At 42.4% G+C, this 17,389-nt stretch overlaps 1 protein-coding gene across 2 annotated transcripts in view; it reads left to right on the forward strand.

The window, feature by feature from the left end:
• ATXN7L1 (ataxin 7 like 1) overlaps positions 1-1,786 on the forward strand; it is a 203,598-nt gene extending 201,812 nt beyond the window's left edge. Inside the window, exon 13 of one of the 2 annotated variants that reach the window (XM_084624839.1) lies at positions 662-1,786. In XM_084624839.1, the coding sequence (XP_084480965.1) occupies positions 662-703 (42 nt within the window). In that variant the 3' untranslated portion in view covers positions 704-1,786. The remainder of the gene's footprint in view (positions 1-661) is intronic. The other variant, XM_084624838.1, reaches the window with a different exon arrangement.
• Positions 1,787-17,389: the final 15,603 nt, after the last annotated feature.

Below are 17,389 nucleotides of genomic sequence, written 5' to 3' on the forward strand. Positions count from 1 at the left end.
AATGGAGTTGGTAAAGTGATGACTTTACATGAAAATGTCTTCTACCTGTTAATGTCAGCTGCGAACTAAAAGCAGACTTCCCCAGAATTACTGGCCATAACATCCATCCCTGCATTAGATTTATAATTAATCTCTTTTTTTTTGTCTTTGTAATATTTTTAGGTACCTGAACGTTTTAATATTTCAATCCCTCATTATGGTTTTTTAATATGTATAACCAGATCACTATAGTAAGAGGTGACAATGCACTGTATGTCATTTGGGATTACAGCAACTTTTCTGCCTAAGGCTAGTGGAGATGTGATGTATAAGGAAAAGATTCTTTAGATCTGCCTCCTGTTTGTTATTTCACATTTGCCCTGATTCTTGTGTTCATTAAGTCAGTGTATCGCTGAATCTTTTTTTTTTAAACCCTACACACAGAAACATGGAAACATACAGCATATTTGATACAGCTTCTTTTCACTGGAGTCTAATGTAATGAGTTTATTTCTCAAAAGAGATTAAACTTTACTTGTTACAAGATTTAAGAAAAACAAATTCCTTTTTTAGCCTTTTCAGCAGCAGGTGCATTATTAAAGTTGTTACAGTATTGAATGAACAAGCGTGTGTACTGGGAAATGTTTCATGGTTTTGAAACTGGCTCTGGTTTCTCTTTTAGAAGACATCAAATCGGACTGGTAGGATAAGGACTCTTCCATAGCAAGGAAAAGGAACCAGCCTATAATCTCTAGCTCTCAGCAACCCTACAACACAGAGTTTTTATTTTCTGTGTCCTGCAGGTGGATTTAACCTTTTATCAGTTTGTGGTTCTAAATGAAATTTACAGAAAACTGCTATAATAGTGGATTGTTTAGTTTCTCGCTTGTATTTGCCACTGATCTGTGCATTCTGCTTTGTTCTGTCTCATGCCTTCTCAAGCTATTAATGTTGCTTTGCTCCCTTTGTTTCTTACAACAGTAACAGTGGACATTCCAAAATAATCTAATTCATGTCTTGGATTTTAAATTGTCCCCAAAAAGTGTTGTCATTAATTACAAACTACAGTAATCTCTGGATTTATGCTTGTCTTATGGATAAAAAAAAATTACCTAGTGCATTTCTCAGCAGTTTGTAACAACTGGGGCATTGCAACTTTAAGAACTAATCTTGATGGATGCTCAGCACCCATAACTCCCATTGACTTCATGACTCTTAAGGAGTCTGTACTCCAATCAACACATGGAGGATTTACACATCTAACTCCTGCTAAAGTTAGTAGGAACGCAACATTAAAATTCCCCATATCGTGATGGGAGTTGTGACCCCTAAAATCATACTACTAATTTGCTTCATTAAACAATTTGGGTTTGCAAGGACAGGAGTTGAACAGATTGGTTTGCATCAATAGAATTGCACTGACAGTGTTTCTTATAGGATTACTGATTTTTTTTTTATATAAAATGTAGATTTTATAATCAGAAAATTGATACCAGGTACTGGAACATTAGTACAGAGGAGTTCATTTTTATTTCTACAGTGTTAAAAGTGCACTTATATGCTGGTTTATTTACATCTTGGGGAAAGGAGAGACTGCAGATAGTAAGGAGATTACTTTTTTCTTTTTTTAAAAAAGAAGGCTTAAGGCAGATTTTAAGAATTATAAAATGTTTAAAGAATTGTAAATGAGGCTAGACCCTTTGAAAAAAGTTTAGAAGATATTCCTAAAGTAAATTTTTATAGTGTTAATTTTGTAATAATTTATGTTTTACTATATTTCGGAGCTAGCTGACCAGAATAGTTTCAGAAACAGTATGAAATGTAGGAAAGTTTAAGCAATGTTTTATATTTTTAAAATGTTCTTTGAATTATGTTTTTATTGACCATTTCTTCAGACTGAAAAATGTGTACATATCTTTGTTATTTTTGCACAATTTTTGTCTTGTTCAGTTTTAGAAGCAGAACTATGTTGTTGTTTAATTTATTTTGAGTTGTAAAACTGCAGGAATTTAAAAATCTTAGTAACAAAGTTACCCTCTGTAATTGATGAAGTGTCCCTCTGCTTCCAGAGGGAAAATAGTGCTTGTGGGATTCCGTGGCTGCTTCTGAGAAATAAAGCTTGTCAGTGACTGAAGGAGTAATTCAGTCGTTTTAAGGACTTTTAGCTCTTTACATGCATCTTTTAATTGGAAAGCTGGAACCTGGAGACGAACCTTTGAATGCTGCTTAAATTTTTTTTCAACTGGCTTAGGCCTGACAGCATTTGGTGAAAGCTAAGTGTCAAGTGAAAACCCCATGGTATTTCTCCCTTCATTAAAGAAGCATTATTTGATTTTATATGTATTAAAAACTTCAGCCTGAAAAGTGAAATGGAAATAAACATTTTTAAAAATGGATATAAACTGGACCAGCCTATAATGCATTATTAGTGTAGCATTCACTCAGCCGTTCTTTTTCTCCCTCATTTGCCTGAAGATCTTGTGATTTGTTTCCAGCAATATAGGCTCAGAAGCTTTGGTTGTTAGACATACGCAATGCATAGGCCCGTCAGCCATAAAAAAAATTAAAAAAGCGACTTGGATAACTTGTATGCCTTCTTTTGTATCGTTGTAACAATTGTAAATAGTGCTGATCGACCTTTGTAGAGAATAGTTTATACAGCATATTCTATTATTGCTGATTCTCAGTGAACTATTGTTTTAAAAAAAGAAAAAAAATGAAATTTTTCTATTTACACCTTATATTTTGTTATGCTGTTGACCCATGGCACTTTAACAAAACTCTGTGGGTTTTGCATAGCTGGTCAGTCATGGGGTATATTAAATAACTGTTGTTGCACAGAAATGAATTTGCACCTGCTATATTGTGCTTTCCTACTTCAGATTTTAGAAATTTTTCCAGAAAACTTTTGAAGAAAGCATGTCCAATCATTCTAAAAAAATAATGCCATACTTGTACAGTCAATTTCTTTTCTACAGTCCATATTTTGTAACACTAAGTATTTTCATTCTTTGTCCTGCACCTTTCTGTGTTAGCAGTATCAAATAGAATTCATTCCATGCTTGTGATAATTGTAAGCAGAATAAATGTCTAAAGTAGGTGTAAATAGTAAATTCTATGGCTTACAGTTTTAAAAAAGGAAAAACAGAACAAACATGTATCTGATTGATACTGCCATGGTTCAACACCGGGCCTGGAGATATTCTCTAGTGAGCGATTGTATTTTTTTGTTTTTTGCTTTATTATTATTTTTTTTGTAACATGGCTTTGTAAATAAAATAATTTATATGTTTGTAAGAAAAAATGTGCAGTGTCTTCTTTAACTTTCAAAACAAATGTGTGTGTATATATTGTGAAATTGCACTTTGCTTCATTTCACAGGGTAAGATTAACTCCTGTGCGGAGAACCAACCAGTTGGACTAATGGGGTTCTTTCTAAAGTGATGCTTTCTCGAGGTGCCCAGAACCGTAAGCCACTGTTACCCCTCTGCCTCTGCAGGTGAGAGCTTTGGCAGAGCTTAAACTGTGAGAGATCCCTGCCACACCAGTCGGTTGGTCTCGCCAACAAACGCCTCAAGAATTTGCCAGTCTAAACCTAACCCTCAAGGTAACATGCAGTGAACCCCAGTTTCTGAGTTCCCCAGAGACATCTCTCTGCAGTGTCTAGTCCAGACACCACTCAGAAATTAGTCGGGCCACTGTCTCCAAGGAGACAGATTACACACCAGCCTGCTGGTTCAACTGAGGATGAATGCCTTACTTCAGTGTAACAGCACTGGGTGAATTTATAATAAAACAAAAATAAATTCATTAATAAACAACATAGATTTGTGATACCAAGCAAGAGAAAATGAGAGACAGGGATGGTTACAAACAAAACAAAAATAACACATGTTCTAGTAACTAAAACATAACTTTACCAAGCTACAGTCTTTGCCTAAGCAGTTTTCTCAGCTATCAACATTTCTAGCCCCTTAGGCAGGAGAATCGACCATTCACAGAATCAGAGGATGCTGATCCCTTTGTCCTCTAAGTCAGTGCTTCTCAAGCTATCTGATGTGGGGGACTGGCAATTTTTTTTTCCAATGTGCCCGCAGACCGGCAGCCGATGGCTCGTGGACTGGCACCGGTCCGCAGACCACCACTTTGAGTAGCACTGCTCTAAGTGATAGATGCCAAAATGGCTTATTGCTTCCCCTTATATTTCTCTAAACTCAACATTTTGTTCCCAGAGTCAGGATGATGTTCTTCTCTTCTGTTGAATTCCCATCCCCCTGTTGACTCATATGTAAATATGGCTTCCATTGTATTGTTTCCACAATGCTTAATTTCCATTACAGACAGTGAAATCGCTACCTTCCCTCCTGTCTGGAGAAAAACAATATTATTGTACTATAAATCTGTTGATTCAATTGCTTATTCTTTGGGGTTCAGGCTCCTTTTTCCTCCTGAAGTGTCTGTGCTGATCACAACTACATTTCTGTTCAGATAAAATTAAGTCATATTCCTTTGCTTAACTACATGCCCTACCATTCCAGATTAGTCTGACAATCAGCTTTGTGAAAGTTGCTAGATCTAAAAGCTCAGATTTTCCATCATTCCCCTTATGGAAAATTGCTGCAGTAACAGGCCTCACAATAGTGCTCTCACAAAAAGTTGCCATCATCAACTTGGCCCCAAATGTGTTAAATATTTTTCTTCCCAAAATTTTCATTTTTATGTTCAAGAATATTTATTCTAGAAAAGATCGTGGAGATGGGAGATTCACTTTCCTTTTCTCCTGTATTTGCTCTGTATCTAACAGTAGTGTGAAAATTTTTTAGGTGTAGAAATATAAAGACTCCCTTACCTTCCCTATGCTGCCAAAGTCTAACTCTACAATCTCCAGCTAGAACATCCAGGAGAATAAGAAAATCAGTTAACCTGCTGCTGGACACTCCAGATTTAATCATATCCAAACCTTAAAATCTTTGGATATAGACATTTAAAACCACAGATCTTAGCATTGACTGATTCATCTCTGTCTGTGCACATGGCCTATGCGCCACTTAAGTTGCAGGTAAGCCCTATTTAAAGCAGCTAAATGAAATTTAAGTTGCTCATGGGCCTATATGCAAGTCCTCCGCATAGGGGTGAATTATTTTGCTCTGTAGAGAATGTGCTTTCTCTTGAAATTTCTGGTACTTCCTCCCTCAGTTTGGGCTGGAAATACTGAAAGGAACAGGCTAAGAATTGTGGTGGTGGTCTTTTAAGGCGAGAAATTTAGCTATTTGTGGCCAGAGGTTCAAGGCTGGCAGTATGCAGAGGAGGTAGGAAGCTGACAGAGACCCTCATTGCAAGTAGCCATCATTGAAGGGAAACTTTTGAGTAGACAAAGTTCCAGTTCAGATCCTGCAAATTCTGATTTATTAGGCTGTTGGAGCAACAGCAAAACCAGAGCTCCTCCATGTTGCTGAATTTTTTTTATGGTCTCGGTTGCTTATACATCAAAAGGTTTTTGAGTCTTCTTTTAATATTGGATCAGAACAGAGAATTTGGACGGCAAGAAACAACTCTGGGAGGAACTACAGTTTCTCGATCTGAGAGCTCCAAAAGTTCTCAGCCTTGACTGATTCACCCCCTGCTGTCTCCTGGGCTGAGTGAGTGGCTGCAAGAGCAGGAGTCACTGCTAATCATAACCCTCCTCCAGCCCTTCTCCTCATGGCAATCAAATCCTCCCTTGCCCTCAGCAAAGCAACCCCTAACAGTCTCACCTAGACACTGGAAATTAGCCAGTTTACCAGGTTTTTGTCCAACAGGGAACTGGCCAGTTTGAGAGACTGAGTTTTGTGGCAGGGAGTAACACATCCTGTTGCCTGTGTTTTCCTCTCTCCCCAAAACACTAAATAAAATATTGGCATCATATCTGATACTTAATAATTAACCAAGTGCTAACACTTTTCACAAAGTGATTGCTCCATATCTGACCTCTGTCCTCATTAAGCCTGGGGGCTTAAATTCATAACTTTACTAGACACTAAAAATCATGGATTTAATAAAGATACTGGATTTATGCCTTATCAGAATAATCTGTAACCCACTAAACCCCTTTTTTTCTTATGACTGCAGTGTTACCTGGCCACTTTACCTTGAATGGTCTCTTACAATTTTTACTCCTGGGGGAATTATGCACCACTGCGCACATGCAGAATTCATGTTCCCCCACAGATTTTTTTTCTCTGCAGAATATAGATTCTTACACTTTTCATCCACCAGGGGCTGCTGTGGCACTAGAAGAGAGAGCAGCAAGCCAGGAGGGGGAGAGACTGCATTCCTCACAGCGGGGCCAGGTGAGGAGGCATAGAATGGACAAAGCGGGGCTATTGGGGGGGGGTGTCACAGAGTGGGGTTCAGAAGGACTAGTGTGTGTGGGGGGGACAGACTGGAGCATGGGCTCAGAAGCTAGTGGGATGACAGCATTGAGCCAGCGGCTGAATGGGAGGGGGGCTGCAGGGGCCACATGGGGATGGTGCTGCAGAGACACATGGGGATGGGGGTAGGTAGGCTGCAGGGACACATGGGAACCGGGGAGGGGGAGCTGCAGGGACACAGGTAGGAGGGCAGTGTGGGGACATGTGGAAGGTATGCTGCAGGGACACACAGGGATGGGGCAAATATGCCTGACTGAACGATAGAGGGTAGGAGTCAGCCAGGGACTGCATGGGGGGGAGGCTACCCTATTCCATATTTCTCCCACCCACACCGAACAACCCTCCAGGTACACTCCCAGGCTCCTTCCCTCTCCCTCAGCTCCTCTGCTACTCCTGACTCCCCCCAAGTCTTTGCAGCACTTCTGAGGGGTGCGATGTTTCTGTATTGCAGTTTAAATAAATTACTCAAAACTCTATTAATATGCCTAGTAAGGAATCTTTGTCAAAAAAATTTCCTGAATCGGTTTCTTTTGTCTGTATTGTTACAGACAAACTTGCTGACAGGTATTTTGAAATAAATTACCAAAATAATTGAAACTGGTGTGATTATATTGTGTTATTTTGACAAATAAAATATACAGAATTTTGCAGAATTTTAAAATATTGTGCACAGAATTCTTAATTTTTTGGTGCAGCATTCCCCCAGGAGTTCACATAATATCTGTTAACTACTTATACTAAACAATCTGTTTCACCTTGTATTTAGCTGTGACACTGGATACTTTCCCAGAGCTGAAGAACTCTGTGTAAACTCAAAAGCTCTCTTTCACCAACAAAAGATATTACCTCACCCAGCTTCTCTCTCTAAGGGCAGGTCTATGCCTAAAACGCTGCATCAGAGCTGCTGCGCCACTGTAGCATTTAATTGAAGACACTCCTATCCCAACAGGAGAGCTTCTCCTGTCATCCTAGTTAATCCACATCCGCAAGAAATGGTAGCTATGTCGACAGGAGAAGCACTCCCACTGACATAGCACCATCCACACCAGGAGCTAGGTCGGCATAACTACATTGCTCCAGGGGGGGATTTTTTTCAGAACCCTGAGCGATGTAGTTTCACCAATATATGTCTATAGTGTAGACCTGGCCTAAGAGCTAGCAAGGCACTCAGCAGAAGCAGAGACAAAAGGCAGTCAGTATTAAAAGGAGTCCCCTGGGGGGGCAAGACAGATTTGGAGACGTGCAGCTTTCCCACTATAATTGCTCCTTTCCTCTTCCCTGTATCCCCTGATACTAGTCTGGCTGCTGCACCCTGATTTAGGAAATGCTATTTCATAAACCTACTTTCGAATCAAGCTAGCACCTGCAGTGTGTCCAGCCTCAGCCCTCAAGCCACTGTCCATCTCAGTTACACCTTTTAAGTCCCTGGGCAATTTGGGCTCATGCATCACTAAGAGATTAAAAAATGTGAAGTGACAAAATTCAGTTTCATTGATAGGTTGTATACTAACTTTCAGCCAAATTCAGTTTCCAACAGCAAGGCACTCTAAATCCTTGAAAATATGCTTTATCCTGGAGCTCTTGACAAAAGCTTAGCTACAAGTATCTCTCTATATTCCACACATTATGCAGCCAAGAAATGTTGAATCCTTTTTTCCCAACTCACCGAATGTTTGGTTTCTCTCATAATAGTTTGCTGTCCAAGCTTCTCAAACCTCCCTCAACGATCACACTTCCATGGTTCATACACATTAAATCCCATGGTGATGAGTAGGGATAATAAACCCCCTGTATAAGGCATTGCCAACAGTAAGCATTCAAAATCATGAATTAAAAATTACAAATTAAAATAATAAATCACCTTGGGGTTTCCTCTGCTTTGTCATTTTGGAGCATTTAGGTTTTCCCCATAAAAGTGCCCTGCCCACAATTTATGTGTGATAACTTAGATTTAAAATTCTGTCTTAACTGTACCAACAAAGATGAGTGTCTCCTCTGGCTTTCTCCTAACTGATGGGGGTGGGGGGACTTTGATTTCTTTTCCCCCTTCTCCATCTCCTCACCAAACGTTGGCCTCCCTTCCTGCTCCTGTCCCTTACACATGTATTCCCTTTTCCTGCTGGCTTCTTGCTCCTCATGGTCTCCCTCTCTACCCTTCCATATTACCCTCTCTGAAGTTTCCCTCTGCCCCCATATTCTCCAGTCCTCTGTTCCTCCTTGTTCTCCTGTTATTACTGTAGTTGTGTATTTCCCTGCCCCTCAGGAGCTGCTTTGCTCCCAGGTTTCCTCCCCTCCTCCCACAAAACAATGTGCAGCTTCTTTGCAAAGCCTGAACTGCTAATTTCACTGGAAGGGGAAGGGAAGTCAAGGATGAAAGTGGCCCTAGTAGCCCCTAGTTGCTTCTGGGAGGCACCTGCAGCTGGCCAGACTAAGGGGCTGTTTCATTGTGGTGTAGACATTTGGGCTCCGGATGCAGCCTGTGCTCTGGGATGCTGCCACCTTGCAGGGTCCTAGAGTCTAGGCACCAGCCCAAGCTCAAAAGTCTACACTGCAATTAAACAGCCCATTAGCCTGAGTCCCGCAAGCCCAAGTCAGCTGGCGCAGGCCAGCCATGGATTTTTAATTGCAGTGTAGACATACCCATACATACCCGGACACCAGCCACTGGGTACAGGTGTTAACCTGTAGTGACTGCTGGCAGGTATGACGATAGGTAGCGAATACTGCAGAATACAGTCATGAAGAAGGTTGGTTGGCTCAATACTTTCTGAAGCCTCCTTTCTGCCTATATTCCTTTTTCAGACTAATTCAGAGACCTTTAGTGCTATAACATGATATACTAGTGTTGGCAAAGGGTTAAATACAGAAAGGTCTAGAATAGAGTAATAATAGGCTTTTATCCCTGTCATAACCATAAGCATAGCCTAAAATTTCTCCTTACCTGTAAGGGGATAAGAAGCTCAAATAACCTGGTTGGCACCTGACCAAAGGAACCAATGGGGACAAAAGTTACTTTCAAATCTGGGGAGGGGGAGAGGCTTTGTTTCCGTGTTCATTTGCTCTTGGGACTAAGAGGGACTGGACATCAATTCATGTCCTCCAAACCATTCTGAATCAGTCTCTCATATTACAGAAATTGTAAGTTCAGCCAGGAAAGGCGTATTAGTTTCTTTGTGTTCTCAACTTGTGAATTTTCCCTTTGCTGGAGGGAGGTTTATCCCTGTTTTGTTGTAACTTTTAAACTAAGGCTAGAGGGGGTTCCTCTGTGTTTTGTGCATCCTTTGTTACCCTGTAAAGTTATCTTCCAACCTGATTTTACAGAGGGGATTTTACCTTTTCTTTTTTTTTTAAATAAAATTCTTCTTTTAAGCACCGATTGATTTTTTTTTCATTGTCCAAAGATCCAGGCATTTGGGTCTGTGTTCACTTTGTAACCAATTGGTTAGGGTATTATTCTGAAGCCTCCCCAGGAAAGGGGGTGTAAGGGCTTGGGGGGATATTTTGGGGGAACAGGAACTCCAGGTGGTCCTTTCCCTGATTCTTTGTCTAAATCACTTGGTGGTGGCAGCATACTGTTCAAGGACAAGGTGGAATTTGTGCCTTGGGAAAGTTTTTAACCTAAGCTAGTAAAAATAAGCTTAGGGGGTCTTGCATGCGGGTCCCCACATCTGTAGCCCAGAGTTCAGAGTGGGGAAGGAATCCTGACAATCCCCCACTTACCCAGTAATCATTATTGTCTGTTTCTGATTTGGTGGCCCGCTGTTGCATCTTTCCACTCTTGCTTATTCCTTCCAGAGCTATACTCAGTTTCTTTTGTTTTTTAATCTTACTCTTAAGCATCTTTTTCCTATTTCAGATTTTGGGGGAATAGAAAGACTGTTTCAGTTTTGATCTTCCCTTTCACACGGTCTACAAAGGCATTCATCCCGAGATTTCCAGTGTGACTGGCACATCCTCTTTCTTATTCCCGGTTGTGATCATTGATTCTGTATGTGGAGAGAGGTTTCCCTGAGTCATCCACATTTCACACATTTGTTTAGGCATAGCAGTTATCAGACTAAACTGAAATATGGAGCTGAAGCATCTCTAGATCAGGGGTGGGCAGGGCCAGCTCTAGGTTTTTTGCCACCCCCAAGCAAAAAATTTGTTGCCCCAAGCTCAGGTGGGGCTGGGGCTCGCAGGCAGCGCTGGAACCGGAGAGAGTGATGTCACCTTCTCCCAGTGCCTGCGGGGGCTTTACCCCCTCCCCTGCCCAGCCGCGCAGAGAAGCCCCGATATAAGGGGTAGCACAAGGCAGCGCAGCAGCCAGTGCGCAGATGAAGTGGCACAGCCGCGGCTCCCCGGCAGGACTTGCCCTCTCCTCCCCAGGTAGTGGCTGGGCTCTGGCAGTGCAGCATCCCAGGGCTGGGGCTTCCCCTTTCTGCCGCGGCCAGGAGTGCAGCGCCCTCGCCCCATCTAAGTGGCGCAGCTCCGACAGCGCAACTTCCCTGAAAAAAAAGGATGGCTGGAATGCCGCCCCTGGAAATGTGCCGCCCCAAGCACGTGCTTGCTTTGCTGGTGCCTAGAGCCGGTCCTGGGGGTGGGCAGACTTTCTGGCCTGAGGGCCACATCGGGGTTGCAAAACTATATGGAGTGCCGGGTAGGGAAAGCTGTGCCTCCCCAAACAGCCTGGCCCCTGCCCTCTGTCCACCCCCTCCCACTTCCCATCCCCCTCAGAATCCCGACCCATCAAACCCCCACTGCTCCTTGTCCCCTGATCGCCCCATCCCAGGACCCCCGCCCCTAACCACCCCCCTGGGACTCCATCCCCTATCCAACCCCCCTTCTCCCTGTCCCCTGACCCCTATCCACACCCCTGCCCCCGACAGGTTTCCTGGGACTCCCACGCCTATCCAACTGCCCCCTGACAGGCCCCCCAGGACTCCCATGCCTATCCAGCCCCCCCCATTCCCTGACCGCCCCCCCCCGAACCTCCACCCCATCCAACCGCTCCCTGTCCCCTGACTGCCCTTCTGTAGCCCCCACTCCCCGCCCCCTTACCATGCGCCAGCCACACCGCTGTGCTGCCTGCCAGGAGCAGTGGACCAGAGCACTAGCAGCACAGTGAGCTGAGGCTGCGGGGGAGTGGGGACAGTGGGTCAGGGGCCAGCCTCCCCAGCTGGGAGCTCAGGGGCTGGGCAGGACAGTCCCATGGGCCGGATGTGGCCCGCGGGCCATAGTTTGCCCACCCGGTCTAGATTGTGCAGCAGAGGGGAAGAAGCAATCAGCTTTTTAAAAATCTCTCAATGTCAAATTTCATAACCTGTATCTGACCAAATCACTTCAGTGGGAGTTTTGCATGATTAAAGACCCCAGGATATAACAGTGAGAAGCTGTCAACAGAACACTAATAATTTTGAGCCATACATTTAACAAGGCTCCACTAGATGGCACTTGGATGGCATTTTGTTATCCTAGGACAAAGTATTCTGCAGACACTCAACGGACATAGAGACATCAAACAACTCTTAGTAAGGGGCTAATTAAAACAGTTACCTCATTAAGCTAGTCCAGCGGGAAGGAGACTTGAGAGACTATTAAAGGACTACATCACATTGCCACAAAAGGAAAGAAATGTGGCTGATGTTCACAGCACTTTCAGAAAATGTTAAGATCAACAGAGTATAATTTGCTTTCCTGGATACTAACTAAATGCAACTGTGCTACAAAGTGAGTACTTTGGGAAAGCTAAGGTTTTCAGTTACAATGCTAGTGTAGTGGAGTCTAGATGGCTGAACTTTCAGCCTTCCACTTAAAGAACATAGAGTACACAATAAAATTGCACACTGCTAAATCACTTATAGATTCATAGATATTTAGGTCAGAAGGGACCATTATGATCATCTAGTCCGACCTCCTGCACAATGCAGGCCACAGAATTTCACCCACCACTCCTAAAAAAGACCTCACACCTATATCTGTGCTATTGAAGTCCTCAAATTGTAGTTTGAAGACCTCAAGGAGCAGAGAATCCTCCAGCAAGTGACCCGTGCCCCATGCTACAGAGGAAGGCGAAAAACCTCCAGGGCCTTCCAATCTGCCCTGGAGGAAAATTCCTTCCCGACCCCAAATATGGCGATCAGCTAAACCCTGAGCATATGGGCAAGATTCATCAGCCAGATACTACAGAAAATTCTTTCCCGGGTAACTTGGATCTTACCCCATCTAAAAACCCATCACAGGCCATTGGGCCTATTTACCATGAATATTTAATTACCAAAACCATGTTATCCCATCATACCATCTCCTCCATAAACTTATCGAGTTTAATCTTAAAGCAAGATAGATCTTTTGCCCCCACTACTTCCCTCGGAAGGCTATTCCAAAACTTCACTCCTCTGATGGTTAGAAACCTTCGTCTAATTTCTAATCTAAATTTCCTAGTGGCCAGTTTATATCCATTTGTTCTTGTGTCCACATTGGTACTGAGTTTAAATAATTCCTCTCCCTCTCTGGTATTTATCCCTCTGATATATTTATAGAGAGCAATCATATCGCCCCTCAACCTTCTTTTAGTTAGGCTAAACAAGCCAAGCTCCCTGAGTCTCCTTTCATAAGACAAGTTTTCCATTCCTCGGATCATCCTAGTAGCCCTTCTCTGTACCTGTTCCAGTTTGAATTCATCCTTCTTAAACATGGGAGACCAGAACTGCACACAGTATTCCAGGTGAGGTCTCACCAGTGCCTTATATAACGGTACTAAAACCTCCTTATCCCTACTGGAAATACCTCTCCTGATGCATCCCAAGACGACATTAGCTTTTTTCACAGCCATATCACATTGGCAGCTCATAGTCATCCTATGATCAACCAATACTCCAAGGTCCTTTTCCTCCTCCGTTACTTCTAGTTGATGCGTCCCTAGCTTATAACTAAAATTCTTGTTATTAATCCCTAAATGCATGACCTTACACTTCTCACTATTAAATTTCATCCTATTCCTATTACTCCAGTTTACAAGGTCATCCAGATCCTCCTGTAGGGTATCCCTGTCCTTCTCTAAATTAGCAATACGTCCCAGCTTTGTATCATCTGCAAACTTTATTAGCACACTCCCACTTTTTGTGCCCAGGTCAGTAATAAAAAGATTAAATAAGATTGGTCCCAAAACTGATCCTTGAGGAACTCCACTGGTAACCTCCCTCCAACTTGACAGTTCACCTTTCAGTAGGACCCGTTGTAGTCCCCCCTTTAACCAATTCCCTATCCACCTTTCAATTTTCCTATTGATGCCCATCTTATCCAATTTAACTAATAATTCCCCATGTGGCACAGTATCAAACACCTTACTAAAATCTAAGTAAATTAGATCCACTGCGTTTCCTTTATCTAAAAAATCTGTTACTCTCTCAAAGAAGGAGATCAGGTTGGTTTGGCACGATCTACCTTTTGTAAAACCATGTTGTATTTTGTCCCATTTACCATTGACTTCAATGTCCTTAACTACCTTCTCCTTCAAAATTTTTTCCAAGACCTTGCATACTACAGATGTCAAACTAACAGGCCTATAATTACTTGGATCACTTTTTTTCCCTTTCTTAAAAATAGGAACTATGTTAGCAATTCTCCAATCATACGGTACAACCCCTGAGTTTACAGATTCATTAAAAATTCTTGCTAATGGGCTTGCAATTTCTTGTGCCAATTCTTTTAATATTCTTGGATGAAGATTATCTGGACCCCCCGATTTAGTCCCATTAAGCTGTTTGAGTTTCGCTTCTACCTCAGATATGGTGATGTCTACCTCCATATCCTCATTCCCATTTATCATGCTACCATTATCCCTAAGATCCTCTTTAGTCTTATTAAAGACTGAGGCAAAGTATTTGTTTAGATATTGGGCCATGCCTAGATTATCCTTGACCTCCACTCCATCCTCAGTTTTTAGCGGTCCCACTTCTTCTTTCTTTGTTTTCTTCCTATTTATATGACTATAGAACCTTTTACTATTGGTTTTAATTCCCTTTGCAAGGTCCAACTCTACTTGACTTTTAGCCTGTCTCACTTTATCCCTACATATTCTGACCTCAATAAGGTAGCTTTCCTTACTGATCCCTCCCTTCTTCCACTCCCTATATGCTTTCTGCTTTTTCTTAAGTACCTCTCTAAGATGCTTGCTCATCCAGCTTGGTCTACAACTCCTGCCTATGAATTTTTTCCCCTTTCTTGGGATGCAGGCTTCCGATAGCTTCTGCAGCTTTAATTTAAAATAATCCCAGGCCTCCTCTACCTTTAAACCCATAAATTCTTCAGTCCAATCCACTTCCCTAACTAATTTCCTTAATTTTTGAAAGTCAGCCCTTTTGAAATCAAAAACCCTAGTTGCAGATTTATTTTTGTTAATCCTTCCATTCAGTTTGAACTGAATTAGCTCATGATCACTTGAGCCAAGATTATCCCCTACAACCATTTCCTCTATGAGGTCCTCATTACTCACCAAGACCAAATCTAAAATGGCATCCCCTCTAGTCGGTTCAGCAACTACTTGCTGAAGGAATCCATCAGCTATCGCATCTAGGAAAATCTGAGCCCTATTATTATTACTAGCACTCGTCCTCCAGTCTATATCTGGGAAGTTAAAGTCTCCCATGATCACACAGTTTCCATTAGTATTTACTTTATTAAAAACATTAAAAAGGGCTCTATCCATATCCAAATTAGATCCCGGCGGTCTATAGCACACCCCAAGCACTATCCCAGGGGAGGCTCTAATAGTTTTCTTCCCCAATTTAATTGTTGCCCAGACAGACTCAGTCATATCCATTTCATCGCTTCTTATTTCTTTACATTCTATCTCATCATTGATATACAGTGCTACTCCACCACCTTTACCTTTATTTCAGTCTTTCCTAAACAGCACATACCCTTCAATACCTGTAGCCCAGTCATGACTACTATTCCACCAGGTCTCTGTTATACCTATAATATCTGGTTTCACTTCCTGCACCAGTAACTCTAGTTCCTCCATTTTGTTACCTAGGCTCCTTGCATTAGTGTACAAACATCTTAATTTTTGCTGTTTGGCCTCACTCACATTCTGTACCCTATTAGGCACGGTTATTTTACTACCAGTATAACCTATTAGACTTGTATCTACACTGCCCTTCCTCCTACCTACAGCTGTATCCACTCTTACTTCATTTTCTTTCCACTCTATGCTAAATTCTGGCGTGGAGATTACCTGGACATCTCCCAACCATCTCCCCCTTCAACTTACTAGAGGGGGAGCACTTTCCAGTGTTATAAGCTGACTTAAAGGGTTCACTAAGTTGGTATCATTCAGGGTTGATTTCTTGAAGAGGATATTCTGACAGTCACTAACTGTCTGTTCTCTTCTTCCAGTCCCTCTGTCTCCTTGTCCCTATCCTCTCCTGACAGCTATTTCCCACCTCCTTCCTCACAATCTCCTCTGGATCCTTTTCCTGTGTACCAACCACCTCTGAGCCTTTTGTCTCTGCAGAGCAGCACTCCCTCTTCCCCTGAAGGGACATCTAGAATCAGGGAGCAGGCTTTTTACACCAACTGTATTGACTTCTTTCCATCACACTAAGAACTTATAACTATACTGAGTCAGACCAATGGTCCACCTAGCCCAATATCTTGTCTTCTGCCACCAGCCTGTGGTAGATGCTTCAGAGGGAGCAAACAGAATAAGGCAGTTTATCAAATGATCCATCCCGTCATCCAGTCCCAGCTTCTAAAAGAGGTTTAGGGTCAGCCAGAGCATGGTTGCAACTCTGACCATCTTGGCTAACAGCCACTGACAGACCTATCCTGCATGAACTCATCTAGTTATTTTTTTTAACCCAATTATACTTTTGGCCTTCACAGCTTCCCTTGGCACCAAACTCCACATGACTGTGTATTGTGTGAAGAATTACTTCCTTGTGTTTGTATTATACCTGTTGCATATTAATTTCATTAGGTGATCCCTGGTTCTTGTGCTACGTTACAGGGATAAGTAACATTTCCTTATTCACTTTCTCCACACCACTCATGATTTTATAGTCCTCTGTCATATCACCGCTCAGTCAGTGCTTTTCCAAGCTGAACAGTCCCAATCTTTTTAATCTTGCCTAAGAAAGCTGTTCCATACTCCTAATGATTTTTGTTTCCCTTCTCTGTACTTTCCTATTATAACTTTTTTGAGATGGGAGTGACCAGAACTGCATGTAGTATTCAAGGTGTGCAAATTCCATGGATTCACAGAGTGGCTCTATATAAACTAAGCACTAGATCCACTCAGTCTGGCTTCCATCCTTTCCATTCCTCAGAAATAGCGCTCACCAAGATCTGAGATGATCTTTTACTGGTTAAATCTTAAACCCTACATGGCAGCCTCGGCCAACTTGGCCACTCTGTTGCCAAACCCTATACTCCCTCCCCCCGATGGCCTATCTTTTCTTGGGTTCTGAGACACTGTCCTCTTTGGGTTCTCCTTACTTCTCCAGCCACTCTGACATCTCTTCCACCCAATTCCGCTAGAGCCCTTCAGGCTCAAGTTTTTGTTCCCATTTCCTTATCCCTTGCTACTCCTTTTTGAATGGCCTCATCTACTCAAATAGGGTTTAATCACCCTCTTTACCAGAGAGGTGGTAGTACTGTGGGAAAGGATCTGGGCATTACCATGAATCACAAATTGAATCTAAGACAAAGAATGCATTCCTGAAAAAGGCCAGTAGCACTTGGGGCATTAGTAACAGGAGTGTTGGGGAGTAAGAGAGGGGAAGTAACGGTCTTCCTCTACTCAGTACAGGGTAGGCCTGAGCTGGAGTACTGCATCCAGTTCTGGGCATTGCACTTTAGAAAATAGGTGGCTAAACAAGAGTCCAGAAAAGAGCAACAACACAGAAGATGTTTAGAAAACCTGATGTAGGAGGAATGCGCAGCTACAAAAACGGGGGGGGGGGTGAAGTCTTTACTCCTGGAGGAATTCTGCATCACTGCACAGAATTGATCCC

This window comes from Lepidochelys olivacea (genome assembly GCF_965140295.1).
Source record: "Lepidochelys olivacea isolate rLepOli2 genome assembly, chromosome: 1".
NCBI classification, from domain to species: Eukaryota; Metazoa; Chordata; order Testudines; family Cheloniidae; genus Lepidochelys; species Lepidochelys olivacea.